Here is a 24685-nt window from a genome sequence, read left to right as displayed (position 1 = left end):
TCTTCACTATCATCGACCTTATCAACTTCAGAAACATCAGAATCATCATTTTCTTCTTCCTGGTTATCCTCACCAGCTTTATCACCATCTACCCCATCTACTACTTCAGGAACTGCAACTTCAGGGTCCACAACATTAGGGATAACGGGTTCAGGAATCACAGCTTCAAGGAGAACAGGTTCAGGGAGAACAGTTTCATTTTATAGCATTGCAACTTCATTAGGAAATTGCTCATCATCAGATAACTCTACAACTTCAGGAGGTCCCTTATTTGTTCCTTGTCTCACCATTGCTTGCAACCTACCTGACTTTCTCACCCTTAGTTTTTGTACCTTAACATTCTTGTTGGCATCTTTCTTCTTTTCCTTTAATGCAGTAGGTAGAGTGGGAGGGTCTTTGGATAGATTGTCCACAAATATAACACCTTCATGGTCATTTCCAACTGCATATTTAGCAAATTCCTTGGCATCCATATCTGTTGTGTAATTCCTGAAAACATGCCAGTCAACATCCTCATCAGGAAGCCACAGTAAATCAAACTCTTTGTAGCCAAGACCTTTGACAATTTCCACATTCTTAGAGTAGGACCATTTAGACTCATCAAGATCATGGAACTCACTTTTGGCACCACCGAAGTAATGCCAGTAAGGACTACTTCCAAACCAACCACCATGTCGCACAACCAGTGTAAAAACCATCCTGAGAAATCACAAATTTATCAACCACATAAAACAACAGTGAAGCATGCTAATATAGCAACCCTCATACCCATCCCTGCACCCTAAGTCATTGTAGACGAAAACCCTAAGCATGCTAATATAGGACCATATGCCATTATCGAAGAACCCAGGAAAACCATAAACCCAAAACAACGAACCAAAAACCCCAAACCCAAAACCACATGTCATTATTGAAGAGGAGAGGAAGAACGAAACTTACTTTGAAGAAGCACAATGAGCGGCGAGCCTGAGCAAGAGAACCGGCGAGAACACGAACGATGACGGAGAATTCGATGGTAGACGATGGTAGGGGAAGAACCCTGCTACTTCAGATTGGGATTGGGTTGATTTGGGGGTAGGGTTGATTTGGTGTGAATTGGGTTAAGTTTGGGGGGGGGAAATTAGTTTTTGGTTAATTAAGTTAGGGTTAATTAGAAATAGGTTAATTAGGTTTAAAATTCTGAGTTGTAATTTGATTTTTATTTTTTATTTATTTTTTAATGCCACGTGGGTTCATTAATCCTAGTCACCAAGCCACACATGCACTCGCCGGAGCTCCGCCCTCCGGCGAGGGCCTGCTCCAACCACTTTTCAAACAAGAGGACTTCAGACAAATTTTTTTCCGGGGAGGGACCTACCTCAGACGGCGAGACAAAGACAAGGACTAATATAACAGTTAACCCTAGATTCTATGCTGGAAAGGTGAGAAAACAGAGAATAGAAAGAAAAAACTTATAATTTGATATTATTAATGTGATAGAAACATAGAAGTGAATAGAAAATTCAGGTGTATGTGGATTGCCATTACTATTTTAAGTGTTTAAAATTGAAATAAAAATGGTTTGTGTACCACACTTTACTTTTGTGATAAACATCAGACACTTGTATGTATGACAGTAAAAAATCTTCACAAATTGTAGGATTTATGTCTCCCACAAAAGTGTGGTACACAAATCAGATAAAAATGAAATTGTTCAATACAACTTCTTATAGCATGTTTGATGAGGCACAATTTAAAGTACACTAACTTAGGAAGGCACAATTTAAAAATCTCTCTATAGTTGATTTATAGTCATAGTTAATTGTAAAAAAAAATCCTTTTATGAATAGCTTATAAGCATTAAAATTTGATCAAACCAAGTCTGACTAATGCCCTCATAGATAGCGATGCAGGGAATGACAAGGCTGAAGATGGTGGACTAAGATGTTTTTTTATAAGCAAATTGAATATAAGGGAGCGCAAGGGGTACCCCAAACTCATCATACAAGTATGTTATCTAACAAACGCTTGCAAATAAAGCAAGCAATATAACACTAGACAAAGAAACAATAAACAAAACGTGAGGGGGACCCAGACGTTGAAACGTTGTAGACTGGAGGTCTGCTGAAGAGAGCACCTGCTAGTAGTTTTTGCAAAGACACTCTAATGTCTTAATTAGTAAGAGAAGTTGTGGTGAACTAGAACGAATTGGAACTAGAGAACATACTTTTAGGGAAGGAATGACTTAGTATTTATAGGGCAAAGCTATGGGGATTAGGGTTTGGCTTTGATCTCTTCACCTCTCACTTATGCCTCTTAATCGTGCGATCTATGTACCACTCCAGTGATCGTAAGGTGTGAGAGGTTTCACGTTGGAATGTGGCAGACTTTTCAGAAGTCGGGTCAACCACTTTGTTAGATTTACCTATGTGAGGTCGCTTACATCCCGTGCTAGTGATTGCGTGCCACACAGGCCATCGTTCAATCATGTGCTTGTTTCTCATGTTGTAGTGATGAAAGGTGGAGATTACTCCTAACGTCAGATAGATCTTTTGCTTGTCATTATGTTAGTTTTTTCTTCATCACTTTAGGTCTAGTAGATATTTCTAAAGGGGGTTTGTCCAAGATAGCCAAAGTCAGACTTGGCTAAGTTATCTGCATCGGGTGTTGATGTCGGAAAACACGTCTCTAACCTATCTCGCCAGCGTTGTCTGTGGACCATCAAGTTAGTGCCAGTAGTCTCACCTTGTCTCATCCCTCGTCTGCCCATGGCTCCAACAAGTGTCTCAACCTTAGCAAACAAGGGTCCTCTTTCTCTCATCATGGGCTGCAGATGAGACGCTAATCCTTTGAGTTAGCCGTGCCCGGTTTAAGAGGTCGCTCCGCAACAATAGCCTTCTAGCTTCTGCTATTTCCTAGAGGGGGCAGCTAAGCTAAATGGTGATGCAAGAGTTCATTGAAATTATTTACCCATTTACAAGGTCAGAGAGGTTGACGAATACTCTCTCCGTTCCTAAATAACTGACACTATTTCTAACTAAATTTTGTTCCTAATTATCTGCCACTTTACAAAGTTCAAGAGAACATTAATTATACTTTACCAATAGTAACCTTCATTTATTGGTGGTAGAAAAGTTGAAAAGTTAGAATTAAAATGAGAGATAAAGGGTATAGTAGGAAGTTAGATTGTAATTTTAATAAAACAAGAACATTAATTGTTATTTCTTAATACTTGTGCAACAACCTTAAAGTGTCAGTTATTTAGGAACGGAGGGAGTATGTATGTTATTATAAATGTCATTATTGAGACGAAGTAGTAATTACGGAGTTCCCAAATGAAACAAGCTATTACTTTCATCTTTTGTTTTCATCCATTGGGCGGTGAAGCTTCGGTTCACCTCGAGCACACAAGAAGTTATTGGACAAAACAAAAGCCAATCTGTCGTAGATATTTTTTCTCTTGTTGCTTCACACACAAGGCCTACAAGGACAATGACACCACGTCCATCCATATTGCTAATGTAATGTGCTAATATATTTACTAGTTCTAAAAAAAATTGTATGGGTCTTTTGGTCATGTATTGTTTTTTGTGAGTAGGAAAAAAATGCATAGTTTACTAACGTGTCTCACCACCCATTAAGGAATTTAACAAAAGTGAAACAGCGTCATTGCTTAATTGGTAAGCTTCCATTAAGGAGCACGCATTTACCGCAAGAAAAAGATTGCAAAGCATAATTTCAAAGCACTTTGAACAACACATTAGAAAAAGTGGCCATTAATTCAATTCTTCTGCTCCAGAAGACACGTAATCTGAAGATTTTTAATCCTTCCAAAATCACCTACCGAAATTCCAAACACTTCATCAAGCTTCATTAATATCATTAAACACTCAAGTAAACACACATGAACTTCAAACGTGGAGTGTGTATTCATTAAAAATGTTGAGTAGAATATACAAAACATGCTTAACTAATTATTTTAACAGAAAATAATTTAATTATACTCCTAAGTTCACATCAAAAGTTCCCTTTCTTAATAAAAAATATTGCGAATCAAAGCGAAACGTTTCCATTGTTTCAATTATCTTAACCTTCGTAATCAATAAATGAACCGAAAATTGAAGTCCCTAAAGTATTCAGTTGATGAAGCTTCGTTAACATCAAGGCTAACCTAACAGAGCGAGCTCAATGCACAGATCTAATAGCTCAATTTCTCAATTTCGTTTCGCTGTAAAGTCCAAATCGAATTGAATGATGAATCGAATTCAACAACTTCTTCCACGAAATTAGATCCAGTACTGAGAACTTTCAATTTCTAAATTAGGTCGTATGAAAACCACTGCTTCAAACAATTAAGCAGCATTCGCAGAAATCTCGAAGACGAAAACAGGAAGAAGAAGCATAAATTCAAATATAGAAGAAATCGATTATGTACCAGAAACAATGATCGATCACAATCATAGTAATAATGCTCTCAAATCACAAGATAACAAGATCCAGAAATCAACATATATAGTCTCTACAGCAACCAGCACTATATAGAAACAGAGAAAAAGAGAAAGAGAGAGAGAGAGAGATTTATATACTACTACTAATCAGGTCTCATGAGCCTCTACTAAAAACCACGCAACTAACAGAGATAATCCATCCTGCAAGCTCAGATCCGGAGAGAAGATCCAAAGGCGAGAGCAGCGACGGCGGCAAGGAGACCGGCGGCGAAGGACGGCGAGACAGCGGACGCCGGAGAGGCGGGGCTAGGAGCCGGAGCCTCAGCGGCAGCAGCGACGGAGATGACGGCGGCGAGCACCGACATTGTGGCGAGAAGCATCACTCTAGTGGAAGCCATGAGAGAGAGAGAGATTCGATTTAGGGTTTGGATTCGATTTAGTTTTGCTGAGAATGGTGGTGGTGAACAATGAATTGAGGGAGGGAGGGGGTTTATATAGAAGGGAGAGAAGGAGCGGTTACGGGCAGGTTGGGCAGGTGCCCGAAGTACAGACTGGCGATAGGTTAGTTGCCAGCTGGATATGCGTTCTTCTTCTTCTTCTTTTGTGGTGTCTCCTCAACATATTCAGATTTCACATGGCTCCTTTTGCAACAAAAAAAATGAAGCAAACCACGCCTTTTGCACCTAAACCACTCGCGTGCCCTCCATTTGTCACACGCGCTACTTTTGGTTTGTGTTGGAATGGTGTTCAATAAAAATCTCAGTCATTTACTTAAATATTTTTTATAAAAATGGTAAAATGGAAAGAAAACATCTTCATACTACTAAGAAGGGCGTCACTAGCATGCTGGTGAAGTTAGTAGAAGCTCATTCTCAATTTGTTAATTAACGTTGCTCATTTTCTCTCCATTGGAGCATGCTTTAGCAAGCAATGCTTGTGTAGTCGATTTTTATATGCTTTTTGATTAAAAGTTATATTTTTTATCATAATTTTTTTGGTTACATATGAAAATAAAATGAAAAACTACGCTATAGCATCTTGCACAGTAAGGCATTAACACCAGCAGGTGGATGTCACCAGTAGCATCTAGGAGAAGCTTTCCGAGAGGCATGTCGTGCTAGCGAGTCAGCTGCAAAATTCTTCTCGTGAGGAGTGAGCTGCATAACCACCCGTCAATCTCAACAGAGCATTCCTTGAACACGGCGAATAACATCGCGAGCCCAATACTGACCAACGCGAGCATCAACCTGCATAAGTGCATAACCTCTACCACCGTAGAGCAATCTGTGCAACAAATGACCTGTCGTCGTCCCATGTCACAACAAACCTGCAAACCAAGTTCCACTGCTAACAGCTCTGCAAGGAAAGCATTACCCACACCATGGCTCTTTGATTAACAATTCATTCTAGCTCCCATATATTAAGTCAAAATAGAAAATATAATTATATGGTTTGCTAATGGGAAAAATTAAGAACAACCGTTAATTCTACACAAACTTTTTATGCATTGCTTAAATCATATGTAATGTTTAAGACTCAAGGGAAATAGTGTTAAGCAACTAAGCAAATGTTGGTCTTGAAACTTCAACATATGGCATGTCAGGGAGTAATAGGAACACCATCACATAATTAACAAAATGTCATTATCAATGTGAACGTAAAATGGCGCGTGAATTACATGGCGCGTATTGACGAAATGGGAAATTCATAGTTAACTATTACTTTTAGGAAAGGATTCTTTTGTTCTTGATTTATTTAATGCATCATGGTCTTAATATAAACATAATTATACACAAAAATACTAACGTGGTAATTTTTTACTATTAAGAGAAAGCAACATGCAATGATAGCCGTTGAAAGTAGGAGTTGTAGTGGGGACCACGGAATGGAACGGCCTGGAGGAACGAATAACTTTGCAACGCGTGGAACTTTGTTTTTCCGGTTTCCAGAACCTTCTTCGCTGTTGGTGGTATTATAGAGATTATATAGATTTGAATAGAATACCAATTAATATAATATGATGCGATAAAAAGAAGTGTAAAAATGAGATTGGAAGAAAAAATTACCAATGTGTCAAAGTTGTTATAATATATAATGGGGATGTTAATACCTTTTCATTTTGGTTTGGTTAACTCAAGTTGACTCGTATATATGTAAAGAAATAAAACTGAGATGGAATTGTATGACTATTATATGCCGAAACCGTGGTTAGTTATCTAAGTAGGGAAGTTAATCAAACGGTATTCCATCCACGCCAAAGGTTGCGTCAAAATAGATAACAATGACTATTTGTTCAAAAAAAAAAACAATGACTATGGATTTTATTTTCCATTCTGAAATTTCATGGGCACCTCGATGATATCATTCAAGAAAGATTTGGATTATTTCAAGTGAGTGGTCTTAATAATGAGTTTAAAAATATTTAAAAAATTATGCAAGGAATAGCTATGAGACTTATTTAATCTTTTAAAATGATTTTACTTACTTTAGAACAATCGGACCTCATCCAAAAGCTTGTACTGCACCCTTGTTGTTACTAGGAGGTGGCGATGAATGCCAGATGAATTTTTATTTATCATGAAGTTTCTTAAGAGTGTATTAAACAAGTGTGATCAAATATGTATTAATATTTTCCATAAAAAAATATGTATTAATATTGAACAAGTGTATAATCAAGTACGTCTCTTTTTTTTTCTAAAGTTTTTTTTATAAGCAATATGAATTATATTAAAGCGAAGCACAAGAAGTATTTCAACTCAATACAAAGAGGGAGAGAGGAAAGAAAAAATAAAGTGAGTAACATTATAAAACAACAACAATGATCCCTCTACTAGTATAAGTCCACCACCAACCACCTCTTTAGAGACAGATTAGAGAACCATGCATCATTAAAATTTTACCAGGAAAAACCTCATTGAGAACGACTCTTTGATACATTAAAAAATTACCCGGCGGTGTATGGAAAAGTAGGGTCATTTCTACCACCTAGCACTTACCATTACCAATGAGGCAATTGACATGTCATTGCAATAATTGCTAAGGAATTCATATTTCTAGGGCTACGTTTCATATGTATCTCTAGCTTTTTTTTTTGGTCAATATATATATCTCTAGCTTTGTCGTGTTTTTGGTCGACATATAGCTTTGGGTATTTTTGTTTACATGGGCTACTTCGTTTTTTGTTGGGCTAGCCTGTTCAAGCTTTTTTGTGATTAAGGAAAGCTTAATTATGTTGAGCATTGACCAAAAAAAAATTATGTTGAGCAAATTTAATGTTGTCATTTCTAAGAGCATCTCCAATGGTGAGATCTGATTTTGGGACTTAACTCACTTTTTGTGGGCCCAGATTGCCACATAGGATTTAAGACACTCATAAGTAGGGGTGTACAAGACCCGGCCCTACCCGCCAACCCGTCCCGGCCCAAGCCTTTAGGGCCAGGTTGAACCCGGCCCGATCATTAAAAGAGATCGGGTTCGGGTTGATCTTCGAGTTACCCGACTTCGGGTAGGGTCGGGTTCGGGTTGATGCTCGGGTCACCCGGCCCGTCCCACATATATATTTTATAAAATTTTAATTTGTTATAATGATTAAAATGTGATACATGGTGCTCAAATTTATCTTACCATCTAGATGAGATTAAAATGTTTAACATATACCTTATGAATTAAATTAACGTTGGTCAAACTATGAACACTTTCATGCTGTAACAAGAGAAAATCATGTGTGTGTATTATGCATATGTGAGACAAGTGAATAAATGATCAAACAAAATGTAAACATCTCAAGTGCAATAGATTATGAAAGAATTGAATCCTTTCAAGTTATTTCTTCTAAAAAGTAGTTCCAACTTATAACTCTTTTAGTATGTTATTATCTTTAAATTTTAAAATTAGTATCAAATAGTCTTAAACTTATTGTCCCTCGGGTCAACCCGGTCTCGTCCTACATAGACCCGTCCTTAATTGAACCCGCATAATGTCGGGTTGTTTCGGGTCTAGGAACGGGTTAGGGTCTATGAATTGACCCGATCAACATTTAGGGCCGGGTTAGGGTTAACCAAAACCCGTCCCAACCCGTCCCTTGTACACCCCTACTCATAAGGTCCCTATGCACATTTCACTCTAGTGGTTGAGATCTTATTTTACTTCTGACTGGACCCACAGTACCAAATATATTTATATTATTTATTTCTCTCCCTATTTTGCACTTTGGTTTTTTATTGAAGGAGAGAAAAAAAAATATTATTTTATTTAAGATCCCACATTTGAGAGTACATGAGCTAAGGCACGGATCTTAGCAAAAACTAAGATCTCATGCCACCTAGGATAGCTCCAATGGTGGGATTTAATAAGATCCGGATCTTATTTTAAGATCCCAAAATAAGGACTCCATTGGAGATGCTCTAATTAATCTATGTAATGGGTTGAAACGTACATCTCTTTAATGCACTTTTTTGTAAAAAAACAAAAATATTGCTTGGGTACATGTCTATAAAAGGAAAATGTTTGGTACCTTTCGGTCTATTATTCAAAATATTTAGAAATAAATTGCAAATTATGAAAATGATTTTAAAATATAAAATAGTCATTCAAGGGAAAAAATACGGAACTACTCAATTTTTAAATGAGCACTGCATAAATTATATTATTATATTACCTCTTAAGAAACTATATATTTTCTTGAAGTAGCCATGGAAAGTCAAAATATTTGTTAAAACTCCAAAACATTTGCATCCACCACATGTAACAAGATTCCAATGGGTAGAAAATTTCAAGCACAATAGGAACAAATTGAAGAGTATCTATTATTGAATACGCAATAGGAACCACCATTAACTCCATTAATAAACTTCCTCCGTAATAATATCTGTTTTTCTAAAGATAGTTGTGTAAGCTTCACTCCTCAATCAATACAGTACAATAGTATACACTCAAGTTATGCTTATGTGGAAAATGGAAAGATTTGATTGAGTGCATGTTTAGAACTCTTTACACAGTGAGTGCATATAAATTAAATAGAGTATTAAATATGATTTTATTTGAAATGATTATGTATACCAAAATATTTTGCCAGGTAGAATGTAAGCAAGAAAAACCAAAGGGAGTAAGTTGGTAGGTTGTTATAATCGCATTGAATAAGCATCAATAAGTAGGTTTGTATCCTTAACAAAGAGGGCAATGGTGAATTGACCTATGCACTTATTCAATGCAACGCAATTGCTATTTTTATATAAAAAACAATATTATGTTCTCCTTTCACATATAATAACTAGCGGAATCACCCGTGCATCGCACAGGTTACTTTACTATATAATATCTACAATTTGTGTAATATTATATTTATGCAATTTTGTACTATTTTTAATCGCATAAATATATAAATGTTTGGTATATATATATATATATATATATATATATATATATAATATAGATTATTTAATGAATTTTATACATTGATTTAAAAAAAAGAGATGTTAATGTCAATTAAAAAAATCTTTTGGATAGTACTTTTATAAAAGATTTTTTAGTTTAAAACTATAATAACAAAAAATGTGACATCAAGCCAACATGGGTCGACACAACTGTCTTCGGGTTTAACTTTCACCTCTTCATAGGTCGAGGATTAAGATCCCTTACGCAATTGGCAGCAACCCTCCTAAGGGAGATCCCTCAGCGCTCTTTCTAGGAGTGGGTCTTTGCTGGCCTCCTCAGCATGCAATTGGCGCCCTATCCGGTAGTCTGGATGTACTTTCTCTTCCTTCTACCAATTGCATTTAGAAAATTTGTGACATCAATGGTTTAGAATGATCAATTTGTTGGTATTGTTTTCACAATTACCAAGTTATAAAATATTTAATATTATTTTTAGAAAGTACTCTTATATAATAGGCAAACAAATTATATAAAATGCTTGTAAAAAAAATATAAAATGCATTTAATAATTATATTAAGATCACTAATATCTTTAAAATTCATTTTTCATTACGTAGGGACAAAAATTATACATTAATTTTTTTTAAAAAAAAAATATATATATATATATATACCCATAAAATTATTGAAATTGTAATCTAAAAATTAAATAATTTTTTTTCCTAAATGTAATGGTCACTGCATATTTTACTTTTATTAAGTTATTCTTTCACGCATTCCACATACAAAAGAGAAAAATCAAACTGTGCATCAAAGCATATTACTTAGAAAACATTTGTAAATCTAGCAAGTTAATGCTTTGAGCAAACTAAGAAGATGAGCGTCTCACTTACTACATCTTCTTTCTTGTAAAAAAGAAATTATTAAAATTACAAAATGAAGGACCTTTAAACGTGTAAGAGTATGGATCAAAGTTAAACATTTATGTGAAAAATATAAAATATAAAATGAAAAATTATTTTTTCACACAAATTTGGATCACATTTCAGATTCATTTTGTGTATGTCTTTCTATCTTGGAGCTCTCGAATATTATCCCTTGATAGGTTTGACATTGACCTAATTCATCACTCCTTTGTTGAAATAAAACATCCTCATGTCTTCCTTTGAACTTGTCTCATTACATGCTCATCCTCAATATCTCCCAACATTTGACTAAGCGCTCCCTTATATCGATCCCCTTACCTCTAAAATGACTGAGGAAAATACAAAAGTAAAGTGAAAGTAGGGGAAAATAGAGAAGATAGAAGAAAAGAACTCCACATAAAGTAGAACAAATACCAAATCATGCACAATTTTATGGAAATTATCGTTCACAATATTATGCATGGCGTATTAAAAAATAAGAAAATGGGAAAAGGAATCATGAAGAAAAAGATAGCACACGGTATATCACAAGAAACTGTAGAGAAGAAATGCACACATGCCTGCGCAAATGATGAGTACTTTCTCCAGAGAAGTAGAAGACCTAGAAGAAAAATAAATATGAACAGGGGAAGATCAGATGAAATCATGGAGAAAAGATAACACTATTAATTATATTAGGGAAAAGAGAAGAGAAGAAGAACACAAATGCACTTGCACAAAATTTTGCTTTCTCTAGAGAAGTAGCGGACCTGGGAAAATATAAATTTAGAAGATAGAACACATTATTTCATGGGTAAGAGTACGAAGTGTACAGTGCAATTGAAAAAAAACGATAAAGACTGGGTGTTATTTTAACATGGAAAAGGAGAAAATGAAGAAAACAAATGTGTATAAGATTGAGAAAATGACGTTAAAGTCTCTATCTATATAATGAATATGTGTTGAAAAGGAATGAATTTCTATTTCAAAAGGCATGTAGGATTGAAGATTCATAATTGCTGATATTTCTCTAGAAATTACAATTTATATAAAGTTTTGAATTCGAATTCGAATTTTGAATTTTTTGTTAAATTTGAGAGACAACCAATTTCAGTCATTATGTTTTTTTTGGAAGAGTTAAAAGTAATTATATATGAAAAAAATTAGTACATTTAAATACTTTTAATGCCTATTATATATCATTCAAAATCCAACTGAAAATTGAAATTGATCAACTAAATCTTCAATGAAATTCAACTTAAAATAAGCCAATAAAAGAAATAATCAACCTGAAATTTTAAATTCGGTTTCAATCAACCTATAAAAGTATCACATTTATTACACTTTATATACCATGTTTTCGTTATATATATATATATATATATATATATATATATATATATATATATATATATATATATATATATATATATATGTATATTAAGAGGATGTATCATGTGAGAAAGGTGTTCTTATGTGAGAACATGAGAATAAATCATGACCGTTAGATCTAATCATGAACGGTCCAGATTAAAACATGAAGTCATGTGAGTTTTTAAGAAAGTCACATGACTTTTTTAAGTGATAATGTGAGCATTAAATTGTTTTAATTTGTACCGTTCATGACATGATCTAACGGTCATGATTTATTCTCATTTTCTCACATAAAAACATCTTTCTCATATGATACATCCCCTGTATATTAATACTCAAAAATCATTCCAAGTTAAATTAATATTTAAATATATATATATATATATATATATATATATATTTCATACTATAGCGTTGGACTTTATAATTTTGCATTTAATTAGTATGCTGAAATTCTGAGTCTGCATTGAATAATTTTTTTTTTAAAAGTAATTCGTGGAATTAACTGCATTGGCGTTAGGTAGTGATTGACTGATTGGAGACATTTAACTCAATGTCTACTTTTAAGTAAATTCAAAATTCAAATGCAAATTTAATATTTTTTTTGCCTCCAAATTGTTATGAAAAGAATTAATCAAATTTAATATTACAAAAAACTATTATTAGTTTATTCGAAAAACAATTAATACAAAAATATGTATTTTAGTAGTTTTGTTCAATTATTATTTAAAAAACACATCTCTAAAAACGTCAATATACTCATATCTTGGAAAACCCTCTTTTAAGACTGCCTCAAAATTTTCAACATGGCTACTCCAAATTGTAGCCTGAATCTTGTCACCCTGAAAAAAAAATTATTTTCGCTAAAAAAAATGGATGGAAGATTGTTTTTTTTTTTTGAAAAAAAGATGAACATGCTAAGATCTAAAAACGCAAAGTCATGAATTTGGTCGTTAACAAACCTTAGAATCCATAAGGATCATGTCAATGAAGTCAGGTTGGCTAGGTTCCTTATTGTTTGGGACTCTCCAAAGTCGTAGCACTCTGGCAACAATCTTCCAAGCCTTATTGGTCGCAACCCGAATTTTGGAGATAGGATCGATGTTTGAATTCATTGTGTGTTGTCTGTGAAGGCACTTATGTGGTGAAAGGAAAAATTGTTGTTTTGCAATGAAATAACACTTTACCGGAAGTTATACTTATAATAAACTGTGTAATGAAAAAAAAAACGTATAATAAATGTGATAGAATAGTATTTGGTATAATCAAGGGAGGAGTAGAATTAGGATTTTAAATATAGCATAATGCAATCAAGAAAATTCCTCGTCCAAATTCGATCAGCATTAAAATGTTTGACTAAAATAGGAAAAAAATGAAATTTAGGTAGTGATCGGAGAAGAACAATAATGATTATGGAGAAACTTAAAAATAATTGTTTTTTTTGAATAAAAATCATAGTTGTTTAAAATAGGAAAAAATTTGAAATTTGAAAGACTTTTTCAATATAGTTATATTTTAAAATTAAGGAAAAAAACGAAGCTGGAATATCTAAGTTGTATTTTTTTAATATATTTTTTCCGGTAATATTTGTTTAGTCTATTTTTGCCGGAAATATTTTTAAAACATTATTTTAAAACATATTCAATCAATTTTAGAATTGATGGTTATTAAAAATAGGAAAACATTTCTAAGTTAGGTAGAAACTTAATAGTTTGGCGGAATTAAAAGCTGTGTTGTATTTATTTTTTTTGTAAAAAACAAATATGGGGTTTTAACTTATAATTTTGTATTATTTATTTATTATGTTAAAACATTATGAAATTTTTATTTTAAAATCTGTGTTGTAGTAATTTTGTATAAAAAAAAAGCTGGGTTTCAATATATTTTGCTGTAAAAAAAATCTGGGTTTAAATCCTTTTTTTGTTAATATCTATTTTTACATAATAAAAAATTCTATTTATTATGTAAAAAAAAAATCCGTATTGTTTAATATTTTGAATGTTAGGAATGTGTTTTGCAATTGTTTCAAATTTATGATTATAAAAGAAAACTGAAAATTAAAATTGTAATTAAATTAGCCCACAATAATTATGGTGAGTCATGGTTTTATGTTGGGACAAAAAAGTAGGATGGTTTTTTTTTCTTGGAGGGAAAATGGAAGATTTTGGGGGTGCCATGTGTCATAGGTTTCTAGAAGAAAACCTTCTTTTTATATATACTAGCGGAATCACCCGTGCATCGCACAGGTTACTTTACTATACAATATCTACAATTTGTGTGATATTATATTTATGCAATTTTGTAATATTTTTAATCGCATAAATATATAAATGTTTGGTATATATATATATAATATAGATTATTTAATGAATTTTATACATTGATTTAAAAAAAAAAAAAGATGTTAATGTCAATTGAGAAAAATCTTGTGGATAGTACTTTTATAAAAGATTTTTTAGTTTAAAACTATAATAACAAAAAATGTGACATCAAGCTAATATGGGTCGACACAACTGTCTTCGGGTTTAACTTTCACCTCCTCATAGGTCGAGGATTAAGATCCCCTACGCAATTGGCAACAACCCTCCTAAGGGAGATCCCTCAGCGCTCTTTCTAGGAGTGGGTCTCTGTTGGCCTCCTCAGCATGCAACGGACGCCCTATCCGGTAGTTTGGATGTACTTTCTCTTCCTTCTACCAATTGCATTTAGAAAAATTGTGACATCAATAGTTTAGAATGATCAATTTGTTGGTATTGTTTTCACAATTACCAAGTTATAAAATATTTAATATTATTTTTAGAAAGTACTCTTATATAATAGACAAACAAATTATATAAAATGCTTGTAAAAAAAATATAAAATGCATTTAATAATTATATTAAGATCACTAATATCTTTAAAATTCATTTTTCATTACGTAGGGACAAAAATTATTATTTTAAAAAATATATATATATACCCATAAAATTATTGAAATTGTAATCTAAAAATTAAATATTTTTTTTCCTAAATGCAATGGTCACTGCATATTTTACTTTTATTAAGTTATTCTTTCACGCATTCCATATACAAAAGAGAAAACTCAAACTGTGCATCAAAGCATATTACTTAGAAAACATTTGTAAATCTAGCAGGTTAATGCTTTGAGCAAACTAAGAAGATGAGTGTCTGACTTACTACATCTTCTTTCTTGTAAAAAAAAAATTATTAAAATTACAAAATGAAGGATCTTTAAACGTGTAAGAGTATGGATCAAAGTTAAACCTTTATGTGAAAAATATAAAATATAAAATGAAAAATTATTTTTTCACACAAATTTGGATCACATTTCAGATTCATTTTGTGTATGTCTTTCTATCTTGGAGCTCTCGAATATTATCCCTTGATAGGTTTGACATTGACCTAATTCATCACTCCTTTGTTGAAATAAAACATCCTCATGTCTTCCTTTGAACTTGTCTCATCACATGCTCATCCTCAATATCTCGCAACATTTGACTAAGCGCTCCCTTATATCGATCCCCTTACCTCTAAAATGACCGAGGAAAATACCAAAGTAAAGTGAAAGTAGGGGAAAATAGAGAAGATAGAAGAAAAGAACTCCACATAAAGTAGAACAAATACCAAATCATGCACAATTTTATGGAAATTATCGTTCACAATATTATGCATGGCGTGTTAAAAAATAAGAAAATGGGTAAAGGAATCATGAAGAAAATGATAGCACACGGTATATCACAAGAAACTGTAGAGAAGAAATGCACACATGCCTGCGCAAATGATGAGTACTTTCTCTAGAGAAGTAGAAGACCTAGAAGAAAAATAAATATGAACAGGGGAAGATCAGATGAAATCATGGAGAAAAGATAACACTATTAATTATATTAGGGAAAAGAGAAGAGAAGAAGAACACAAATGCACTTGCACAAAATTTTGCTTTCTCTAGAGAAGTAGCGGACCTGGGAAAATATAAATTTAGAAGATAGAACACATTATTTCATGGGTATGACTGGGTGTTATTTTAACATGGAAAAGGAGAACATGAAGAAAAAACTGTGTATAAGATTGAGAAAATGACGTTAAAGTCTCTATCTATATAATGAATATGTGTTGAAAAGGAATGTATTTCTATTTCAAAAGGCATGTAGAATTGAAGATTCATAATTGCTGATATTTCTCTAGAAATTACAATTTATATAAAGTTTTGAATTCGAATTCGAATTTTGAATTTTTTGTTAAATTTGAGAGCCAACCAATTTCAGTCATTATGTTTTTTTTGGAAGAGTTAAAAGTAATTATATATGAAAAAAATTAGTGCATTTAAATACTTTTAATGTCTATTATATGTCATTCAAAATCCAATTGAAAATTGAAATTGATCAACTAAATCTTCAATGAAATTTTAAATTCGGATTCAATCAACCTATAAAAGTATCACATTTATTACACTTTATATATCATGTTTTCGTGTTATATATATATATATATATATATATATATATATATAAATTAATACTCAAAAATCATTCCAAGTTAAATTAATATTTAAAAAAATATATATATATATATATATTTCATACTATAGCGTTGGACTTTATAATTTTGCATTTAATTAGTATGCTGAAATTCTGAGTCTGCATTGAATAATTTTTTTTTAAAAGTAATTCGTGGAATTAACTGCATTAGCTTTAGGTAGTGATTGACTGATTGAAGACATTTAACTCAATGTCTACTTTCAAGTAAATTCAAAATTGAAATGCAAATTTAATATTGTTTTTGCCTCCAAATTGTTATGAAAAGAATTAATCAAATTTAATATTACAAAAAACTATTATTAGTTTATTCGAAAAACAATTAATACAAAAATTTGTATTTTAGTAATTTTGTTCAATTATTATTTAAAATTAAACACATCTCTAAAAACGTCAATATACTCAAATCTTGGAAAACCCTCTTTTAAGACTGCCTCAAATTATTCAACATGGCTACTCCAAACTGTAGCCTGAATCTTGTCACCCTGAAAAAAAAAATTATTTTCGTTAAAAAAATGGATGGAAGATTGTTTTTTTTTTGAAAAAAAGATGAACATGCTGAGATCTTAAAACGCAAAGTCATGAATTTGGTCGTTAACAAACCTTAGAATCCATAAGGATCATGTCAATGAAGTCAGGTTGGCTAGGTTCCTTATTGTTTGGGACTCTCCAAAGTCGTAGCACTCTGGCAACAATCTTCCAAGTCTTATTGGTCGCAACCCGAATTTTGGAGATAGGATCGATGTTTGAATTCATCGTGTGTTGTCTGTGAAGGCACAGATGTGGTAAAATAAAAAAATTGTTGTTTTGCAATGAAATAACACTTTACCGGGAGTTATACTAATAATAAACTGTGTAATGAAAAAAAAAACGTATAATAAATGTGATAGAATAGTATTTGGTATAATCAAGGGAGGAATAGAATTAAGATTTTAAATATAGCATAATGCAATCAAGAAAATTCCTCGTCCAAATTCGATCAGCATTAAAATAGCATTAAAATGTTTGACTAAAATAGGAAAAAAAATGAAATTTAGGTAGTGATTGGAGAAGAAAAATAATGATTATGGAGAAACTTAAAAATGATTTTTTTAATAAAAAATCATAGTTGTTTAAAATAGGAAAAAATTTGAAATTTGAAAGGCTTTTTCAATATAGTTATATTTTAAAATTAAGGAAAAAACGAAGCTGGAATATCTAAGTTGTATTTTTTTAATATATTTTTTTCGGTAATATTTGTTTAGTCTATTTTTGCCGGAAATATTTTTAAAACATTATTTTAAAACCTATTCAATCAATTTTAGCATTGATGGTTATTAAAAATGGGAAAATATTTCTAAGTTAGGTAGAAACTTAATGAGTTTGGCGGAATTAAAAGTTGTGTTGTATTTTTTTTTTTTTTGTAAAAAAACAAATATGGGGGTTTAACTTATAATTTTGTATTATTTATTTATAATGTTAAAACATTATAAAATTTTTATTTTAAAATCTGTGTTGTAGTAATTTTGTATAAAAAAAAAGCTGGGTTTCAATATATTTTTCTGTCAAAAAAAAATTAATAAAAAAATCTGGGTTTAAATCCTTTTTTTTGTTAATATCTATTTTTACATAATAAAAAATTCTATTTATTATGTAACAAAAAAAATCCGTATTGTTTAATTTTTTGAATGTTAGGAATGTGTTTTGCAATTGTTTCAAATTTATGATTATAAAAGAAAACTGAAAATTAAAATTGTAATTAAATTAGCCCACAATAATTATGGTGAGTCATGGTTTTATGTTGGGACAAAAAAGTAGGATGAATTTTTTTTTCTTGGAGGGAAAATGGAAGATTTTGGGGGTGCCATGTGTCATAGGTTTCTAGAAGAAAACCTTATTTTCATATATATATAGACTAGTGCAGTAGCCCGTGCAATGCACGGGCGCAATTTTTAATAAGATAAAATTATAATACCTATTTATTTTTAATAATTACATTTTTAACAACAAACTTGATTTAATGAAAAAAAGCTATGATAAAAAATTCTCTCTAATGATTAAAATTTGAATAAAAAATTATATTTGAATAATATTTTTAACTATTAACATATTTTTACACTAATACTATTAAGAAATAATTGTAGTATTTTTGCAAAATTATTGAATAATTAGAAAAAATGATGAAATTATTTAGAAGGTTTTTTCTTCTAACAATTTTAATGTTTTTTTTTTGAAATGTCTAATAATTTTAATGTTAACTTATAGTTATGTAGAATGTTCATTTAAGTGTTAATTTTTTTTATTTTTAACTTTTATATTAGTAAGACAATATCTAGATATATTAATGAATTTTTTAGTTCTGACACTCCAAGCGACACATTTACTATTTTTTAGTTCTGATGGTTCAAGGGATTTATCATTCCCAATTTTTAAATTTTTCATACCATTACTTTATTATAATATTTTTTATGGTCCCCACCTCCTTCGGTTACTACCATTGCCACCTCCCTCTTTTTATCTTTTATTTTCATTTTTTTTCCAATTGAAAATCCACGCCCTCACTCCACCATCCAAACTCGTTGTCGAAACTCGGAAGAGTCCATCGAGATGACAATGTTCATGGAAACCGACGTCCGAGAGGCGAACGCTGAAGATCAGATTTAAGGACTCTTCTAATCCTGGACGTCGCTTCTAGTGATCGAGAAAAGGGCTAATGACTGCGACCTACGACATGGTTTTACCTTCACGACAATTATCTAGCGTGGATTTAAACATGTACATAGTCTTTTAGATTCTGTTCCCCTTCTTTAAATTTTGTCTTTGATCTAGTCATAACCATTTTTAGTTGAGAAAGCAAGGTGAACATTAGGATTATTCCATTATACAGACAACCATGGATAAACCACGGATTTGGATCCTCTCATGTGTTGATCTCACATGGCTGTGTCATGTGAATATCTCAACCTTTAAGTTTATTTTAAGGAAATATGGGCCTTTAATGGATATATGGAGAGAGAAAATTAAAATTGTGTGAAAAATAATACTCCCTCTGTCCCTAATTATAAGCTAAAGTTGTGACTTATGTTTTGTCACTAAATATAAGCTAAAGTTGTAAAAGCTAATATTTTTTTACATATTTATCCTTGCAATTATTGGTAGTGGAGCACTATTAGTAGTATAGTGATTAAAAAATGCTATCTTAAATAGGGGTAGTCATGGAAAGTTGTACTTTTTTTTGAAAATCAATGCATCAATTAAGACTTTCTTAATAAGCGTGATTTTTACAACTTTAGCTTATAATTAGAGACAGAGGGAGTACTAACCATTAGATTTCATTAAAGAAAGAAATTAAAGGTCCATATCTTTCACATGACATGATCATGTGAAATTAACACATGAGGGGATCCAAATCCATAAACCACCTCATGATTTGCCGCACTCCATCACCTAGAAAAAAGAAATATAAGAAGAGGGTAAGGAGTAAAAATCTCTATAAAAAAAATAAAAAATTCACAAAAAATAAAATAAAAGAAGAGAGGGATTGAATGAAGGAGTCATCGACATTAAGTTACCAAGAGCGACTTTCAAAAAAAAAAAAAGTTACCAAGAGCGACTTAACCTGAAAAGAATGAGGACATTTGCAATTGAAGTCCATCAAAATGTATTTATATAGCAATATAAAGTTTAGACATAAACAAAGCGAGAGAAATAACTTGATAACTGGAGGAAAAAACATTGTTATCCCGAACCTTTAAGATGATACACATGGTAAAAATTAAATAGTCTGAGACCAACAATGCACTTTTTTTTTGGGGAAATCAAACAATTGAGACACGCAAAGAGACACACCAGCTCCAGGAGAGAAAACGAAGAGGCTAAACAGTCAAAGTTAATAAATACTGGCATTTTTAAAAAGGGTCAAATTTGTGAGAATATTTTTTTAAAATATATGTTTATGAATTTTTTCGAAAAAGTCAAAATAAAAAATAATGATGCTGTAAATTAGAAAATTCAATTTTTTTAGTCGAAATAATTATGATGATTAATAAGTAAAAAAACTAATGTTGGAGAATTTCTTTTTAATTCATAGCTTAATTAAGGAATTTTCAATGATTGGAATAATCTGAAATAAAATAATTATTCAAATTGATTACAAATTACAATGTTTGAAATTTTTTTAAAATAACGTAATTAATCAAATTGATTTCGAATGTGAAATGCAAAGCTAAAATATTAAAAGCGCACAAAACCGGTTTCCAGCAAGCAAACTCGTCTCTTTATCCATCTTGCAAATGCATTCTTGTCAACCCTGTCAATGTATCCAATATTTTCATGAAAAGTGCCAACGAAAGAACCATCATCCAATCTCTCCTGCCATCAATTTGCAAAATCAATTTAGAAAACATTAGTCCTAAATAAACAAAGAGGATTAAGAAGGGATTGGAACAGAAGATGACAAAATGGAGTTGGATGAGCCTTTGAAACTGGTGGCTAAAATATAAAAAACACGAGAGATAAACATATTTGTGAAGATAAAGGGAGAGAGATTATTTTGAATGTGAAATGTAAAGCTAAAATATAAAAAACACAAATAACTGATTTCCTGCAAACAAACTCACCTCTCCATCCATCTTGAAAATGCATTCTTATCAACCCTCTCAATGTATCCAACCTTTTCAGTGAAAGTGTCAACGACCAAAACATAATTCAAGCTTTTCTGCCATCTATTTGCACGAATTTAGAAAACCTTAGTCTGAAAGAAAGAGTGTCAAGAAGGGATTAGAACAATTGATCATCTTATTCTTTCATTATATAACACCAGAAGAGGACAAAGATGGAGTTGGGAAAGCCTTTGAAATGATGGCATAACAAAGGTGGAAGAAACAAACCATAAAAGATAAATGTATTTGTAAAGCTAAAAGGAGAGGGATCATTTCATTTATTTTTCACCGTTGAGAAAGAAACATGTTGGTTTTGTGATACGTGATTATACATATATACATGATTATTTGTAGAAAACATATAATTAAAGAATAATTCTAAAAATTCCACACTGTGGTTATTTAATGGAGATTTAAAATTTCATAACTAAGCATGTCTTATTCACGTTTTTTTTTTTGAACTCTTATTCACGTTTATTGTATTTGAATTTTGAATTACCCTTTTGTTTATTGGTTTGAAATTTAAAGTTTAAAATATCTTGGTATTTGAAATGAACCATCTATTTATTTAATGGAAATTTAACGTTTCCTAACATTCCGAACTGATTTTAAAATGCTTTCAAAACCTTGATCATCATACTATCTTTAAGAATTAGAAATCTGAAGAAAGAAGTTTTTTTTTTGGTGCTTATCTGAAGAAAGAAGTTGAATATATTTGTCAAAAACATGTTAAGTATTAAATTACATCGAAAGTTTTTCCTCTTTGTAACAAAAAAAAAAATAGAAAGAAAAAACATTTTTTATTAAAAATAAGAATTACGAAATACTGATTCTGTAAATTTAAAAAATAATATTTATTTGGTATACAAATATTTATTTAAATGCTTAGCAATCTCTGATAAGAAAACGATGAATATATCAAGGATAAGTGAAAGTCAAATTTGAAACTGAATTTTGAAACATCACAAAAAATTTAGGGTAAAGTAACATAAAACATGTGTAAGATTTCATTAAAAAACAAATATGATTATATTATTAACAAAAAATATTATTTTATTGATAGATTTCAAATTGTATAGGGTAAAAATAAAATAAAATATATTCATGATTTCAAAAAAAAAATTTGTTGAGTTAATATTATTTTACATTTTTTTTCAAAAATGCTGGAGTGGTTGAGAATACTATTTTATTGTTAGGTTTTAAATTGGGTAGGGTAAGAATAAAATAGAAGATATTAAGAATTTCGTAAAAAAAATATTTTTTTGAGTCAATGGGATTGTAAAAAAACCGATCAGAAAAGCGGCAAGAATAAGTATTAAAAATAAAAAATAGACGTGATGTGAAAAAAATTAAAAGTGACGTTTGTGCTGGAAAAAGTTCTAATTATTTGATTTAAAAAATCATTGAAAAAATCATTATATATCAAATTTTGAATGTTGAATCATGTTTTCATTCTAATTAAAAAAAACTATTCATTTTGTTTTATTCTGAATGAATTAAAAGCAATATAAAGTGTTTGATTCTCGTCATTACTATAATTTAACGACGAATTATTTAGCTGGTGGAAAAAATATCATGCAATAATGTGTTTGTTTTGGAGGGAAAAAAATTGACCATAGAGTGTCATGTGGCATAGAAGAAAACCTTATTTTCATATATATATATAGATATATATGGGACTAATTAAGATCTTACCCGCAAGCACCTCATATCGGTTAACAAAAATTCAAACCTCTTTTCAACTTATTCTTTCTGAGAAAGCTATACTAACAAGACAATGATATCAATAGATGAGAGGGATTTAATTGGCTCGGAAAAAAAAATTAAGATCAAACTCACACATTGTCCAAGAGAGACTAAAAGAAAAATTAAGCCTATTTTATGTAAGATTCATAGATATGAAAATCACATCAAAGAGGCAAAACTCTGCAAATGTTTACTTTAGCCATTAGTGTTCAGCATTTTCTCTTGTGATAATATTTCTAGTGCCTCCATAATTTATTGCATTCATAATAATCAAAATTGGGTTTACTATTTGTTATTATATCTCCTCTCCCTTTAAGATGAAAACTCGAGTGTGTTTGGTGTCACATTCAACTGACATATTTGGTTTTCCGACACAATTTTCCCAACAGACACTACTACAAAAACACTAATTTGGGACGGACAAATCCGTCGCACAACAGTTAAAAATTCCGTCCCAAAAATATTTTGGGACGGAATTGTGACGCGAAAGATTGCGTCGCTATATCGCTCGTCGCAAAAACTTTGGGACTAAATCCGATGTTCTGTCGCACATGGGCGACGGACTACAATGAAGTATCGTGACGGTATTTGCAACGAAATGAATAATTATTTTGTGACAAAATAAATTTTTCCGTCACAATTTTTTGGGACGTCATTTGGGACGGAATATTATGCGTTATATTTTTCAAAATTAGCGACGGTTTGAATAAATTTCTTTGTGACGGATGATATTATTCCGTCATACGGTAGGTACGGAATGTAATAATTTATTTTTTCATAAAGGCGACGAAATTTAATTATTCCGTCATAAGGTTGGGACGTAATTAGTGACGAAAATAACAATTTTAAAATTACGGAACATAGTCTGTCCCCAATCAAAAGTTCTTGGATTGAGAAAAAATCATTCACCTCCAATCCAATGGATAAAAAAACCCACACTAAAAAGATCCAACAATTAATATTAAACAAAAGTATGATTAAATACCTCTCCTTTGTACATTCAATTAATATAAAAATATGATGCCATAAAAATAAGTGTACGTGGAACTGATGGAAGAAAAAATTACCAATGTATTAAGTTCAAAAAAAAAAAGTTGTTATAATATAGGGATGTTAATAGTAATACCCTTCATTTTGGTTTCGTTAACTCAAATTGACTCGTATAAAATAATAAAACTGAGATGGACTGTATGACTATTATATATATGCTGAAACCTTGGTTAGCCATCTAAATAGGGAAATTAATCAAACGGTTTTCCATTCACGCTAAAGGTTTCGTCAAAATAGACAACAATGACTATGAATTTCATTTTCCATTCTGAAATCTCATGGGCACCTCGATGATATCATTCAAAAGGATTTGGATTATTTCAAGTGATCATTGGTCTCACACTCTCACTTAACAAGGTGAAATAAGCATTATAATTATTAAGAGTTATTATATATACACATCTCTACTTTTTTTCCACTTTCATTTCCTATTATTTATCTTTTCTCTATCAATCAAATCATATATCACATCTTTATTTTCTCTCTCTTTTTTCTTATCTCTTCCTTCCTCCACCTCTCCACACCTCAAAAATGAGGGGCGAAGATAATTATTCAATTATTAATAATGAGTTTAAAAATGTTAAATAAATTACACTAACTACGAGACTTATTTAATATTTTAAAGTGATCATCGACCT

General features: G+C 31.2%; 1 protein-coding gene and 1 long non-coding RNA gene across 5 annotated transcripts; both read right to left on the bottom strand.

Annotated features, from left to right (window-relative positions):
- Positions 1-53: 53 nt before the first annotated feature.
- Positions 54-1477, bottom strand: LOC130718411 (uncharacterized). Its single transcript, XM_057568994.1, has 2 exons — positions 940-1477; positions 54-699 (listed from the first exon to the last, which is right to left on the bottom strand). Exon 2 carries the CDS (start codon positions 696-698, stop codon positions 201-203), a length of 498 nt encoding a protein of 165 aa, XP_057424977.1. The 5' UTR covers position 699; positions 940-1477; the 3' UTR covers positions 54-200.
- A 15194-nt stretch (positions 1478-16671) lies between these two features.
- LOC130718757 (uncharacterized) lies at positions 16672-21470 on the bottom strand. Of its 4 annotated transcripts, none has more exons than XR_009012786.1 (5): positions 21210-21470; positions 20836-20961; positions 19914-20037; positions 17215-17377; positions 16672-17096 (listed from the first exon to the last, which is right to left on the bottom strand). It is a non-coding gene; the product is annotated as an uncharacterized LOC130718757 (long non-coding RNA). The 4 variants fall into 4 exon arrangements; XR_009012787.1 differs by having other exon boundaries at positions 20841-20961; XR_009012788.1 differs by lacking the exon at positions 19914-20037 and having other exon boundaries at positions 20841-20961; positions 21210-21465.
- Positions 21471-24685: the final 3215 nt, after the last annotated feature.

The sequence above is a fragment of the Lotus japonicus genome, chromosome 5, assembly GCF_012489685.1.
Source record: "Lotus japonicus ecotype B-129 chromosome 5, LjGifu_v1.2".
Taxonomy (NCBI): Eukaryota; Viridiplantae; Streptophyta; class Magnoliopsida; order Fabales; family Fabaceae; genus Lotus; species Lotus japonicus.
The sequence above is the reverse complement of the archived record's forward strand: the minus strand, read 5'-3'. Positions and strand labels throughout refer to the sequence as shown.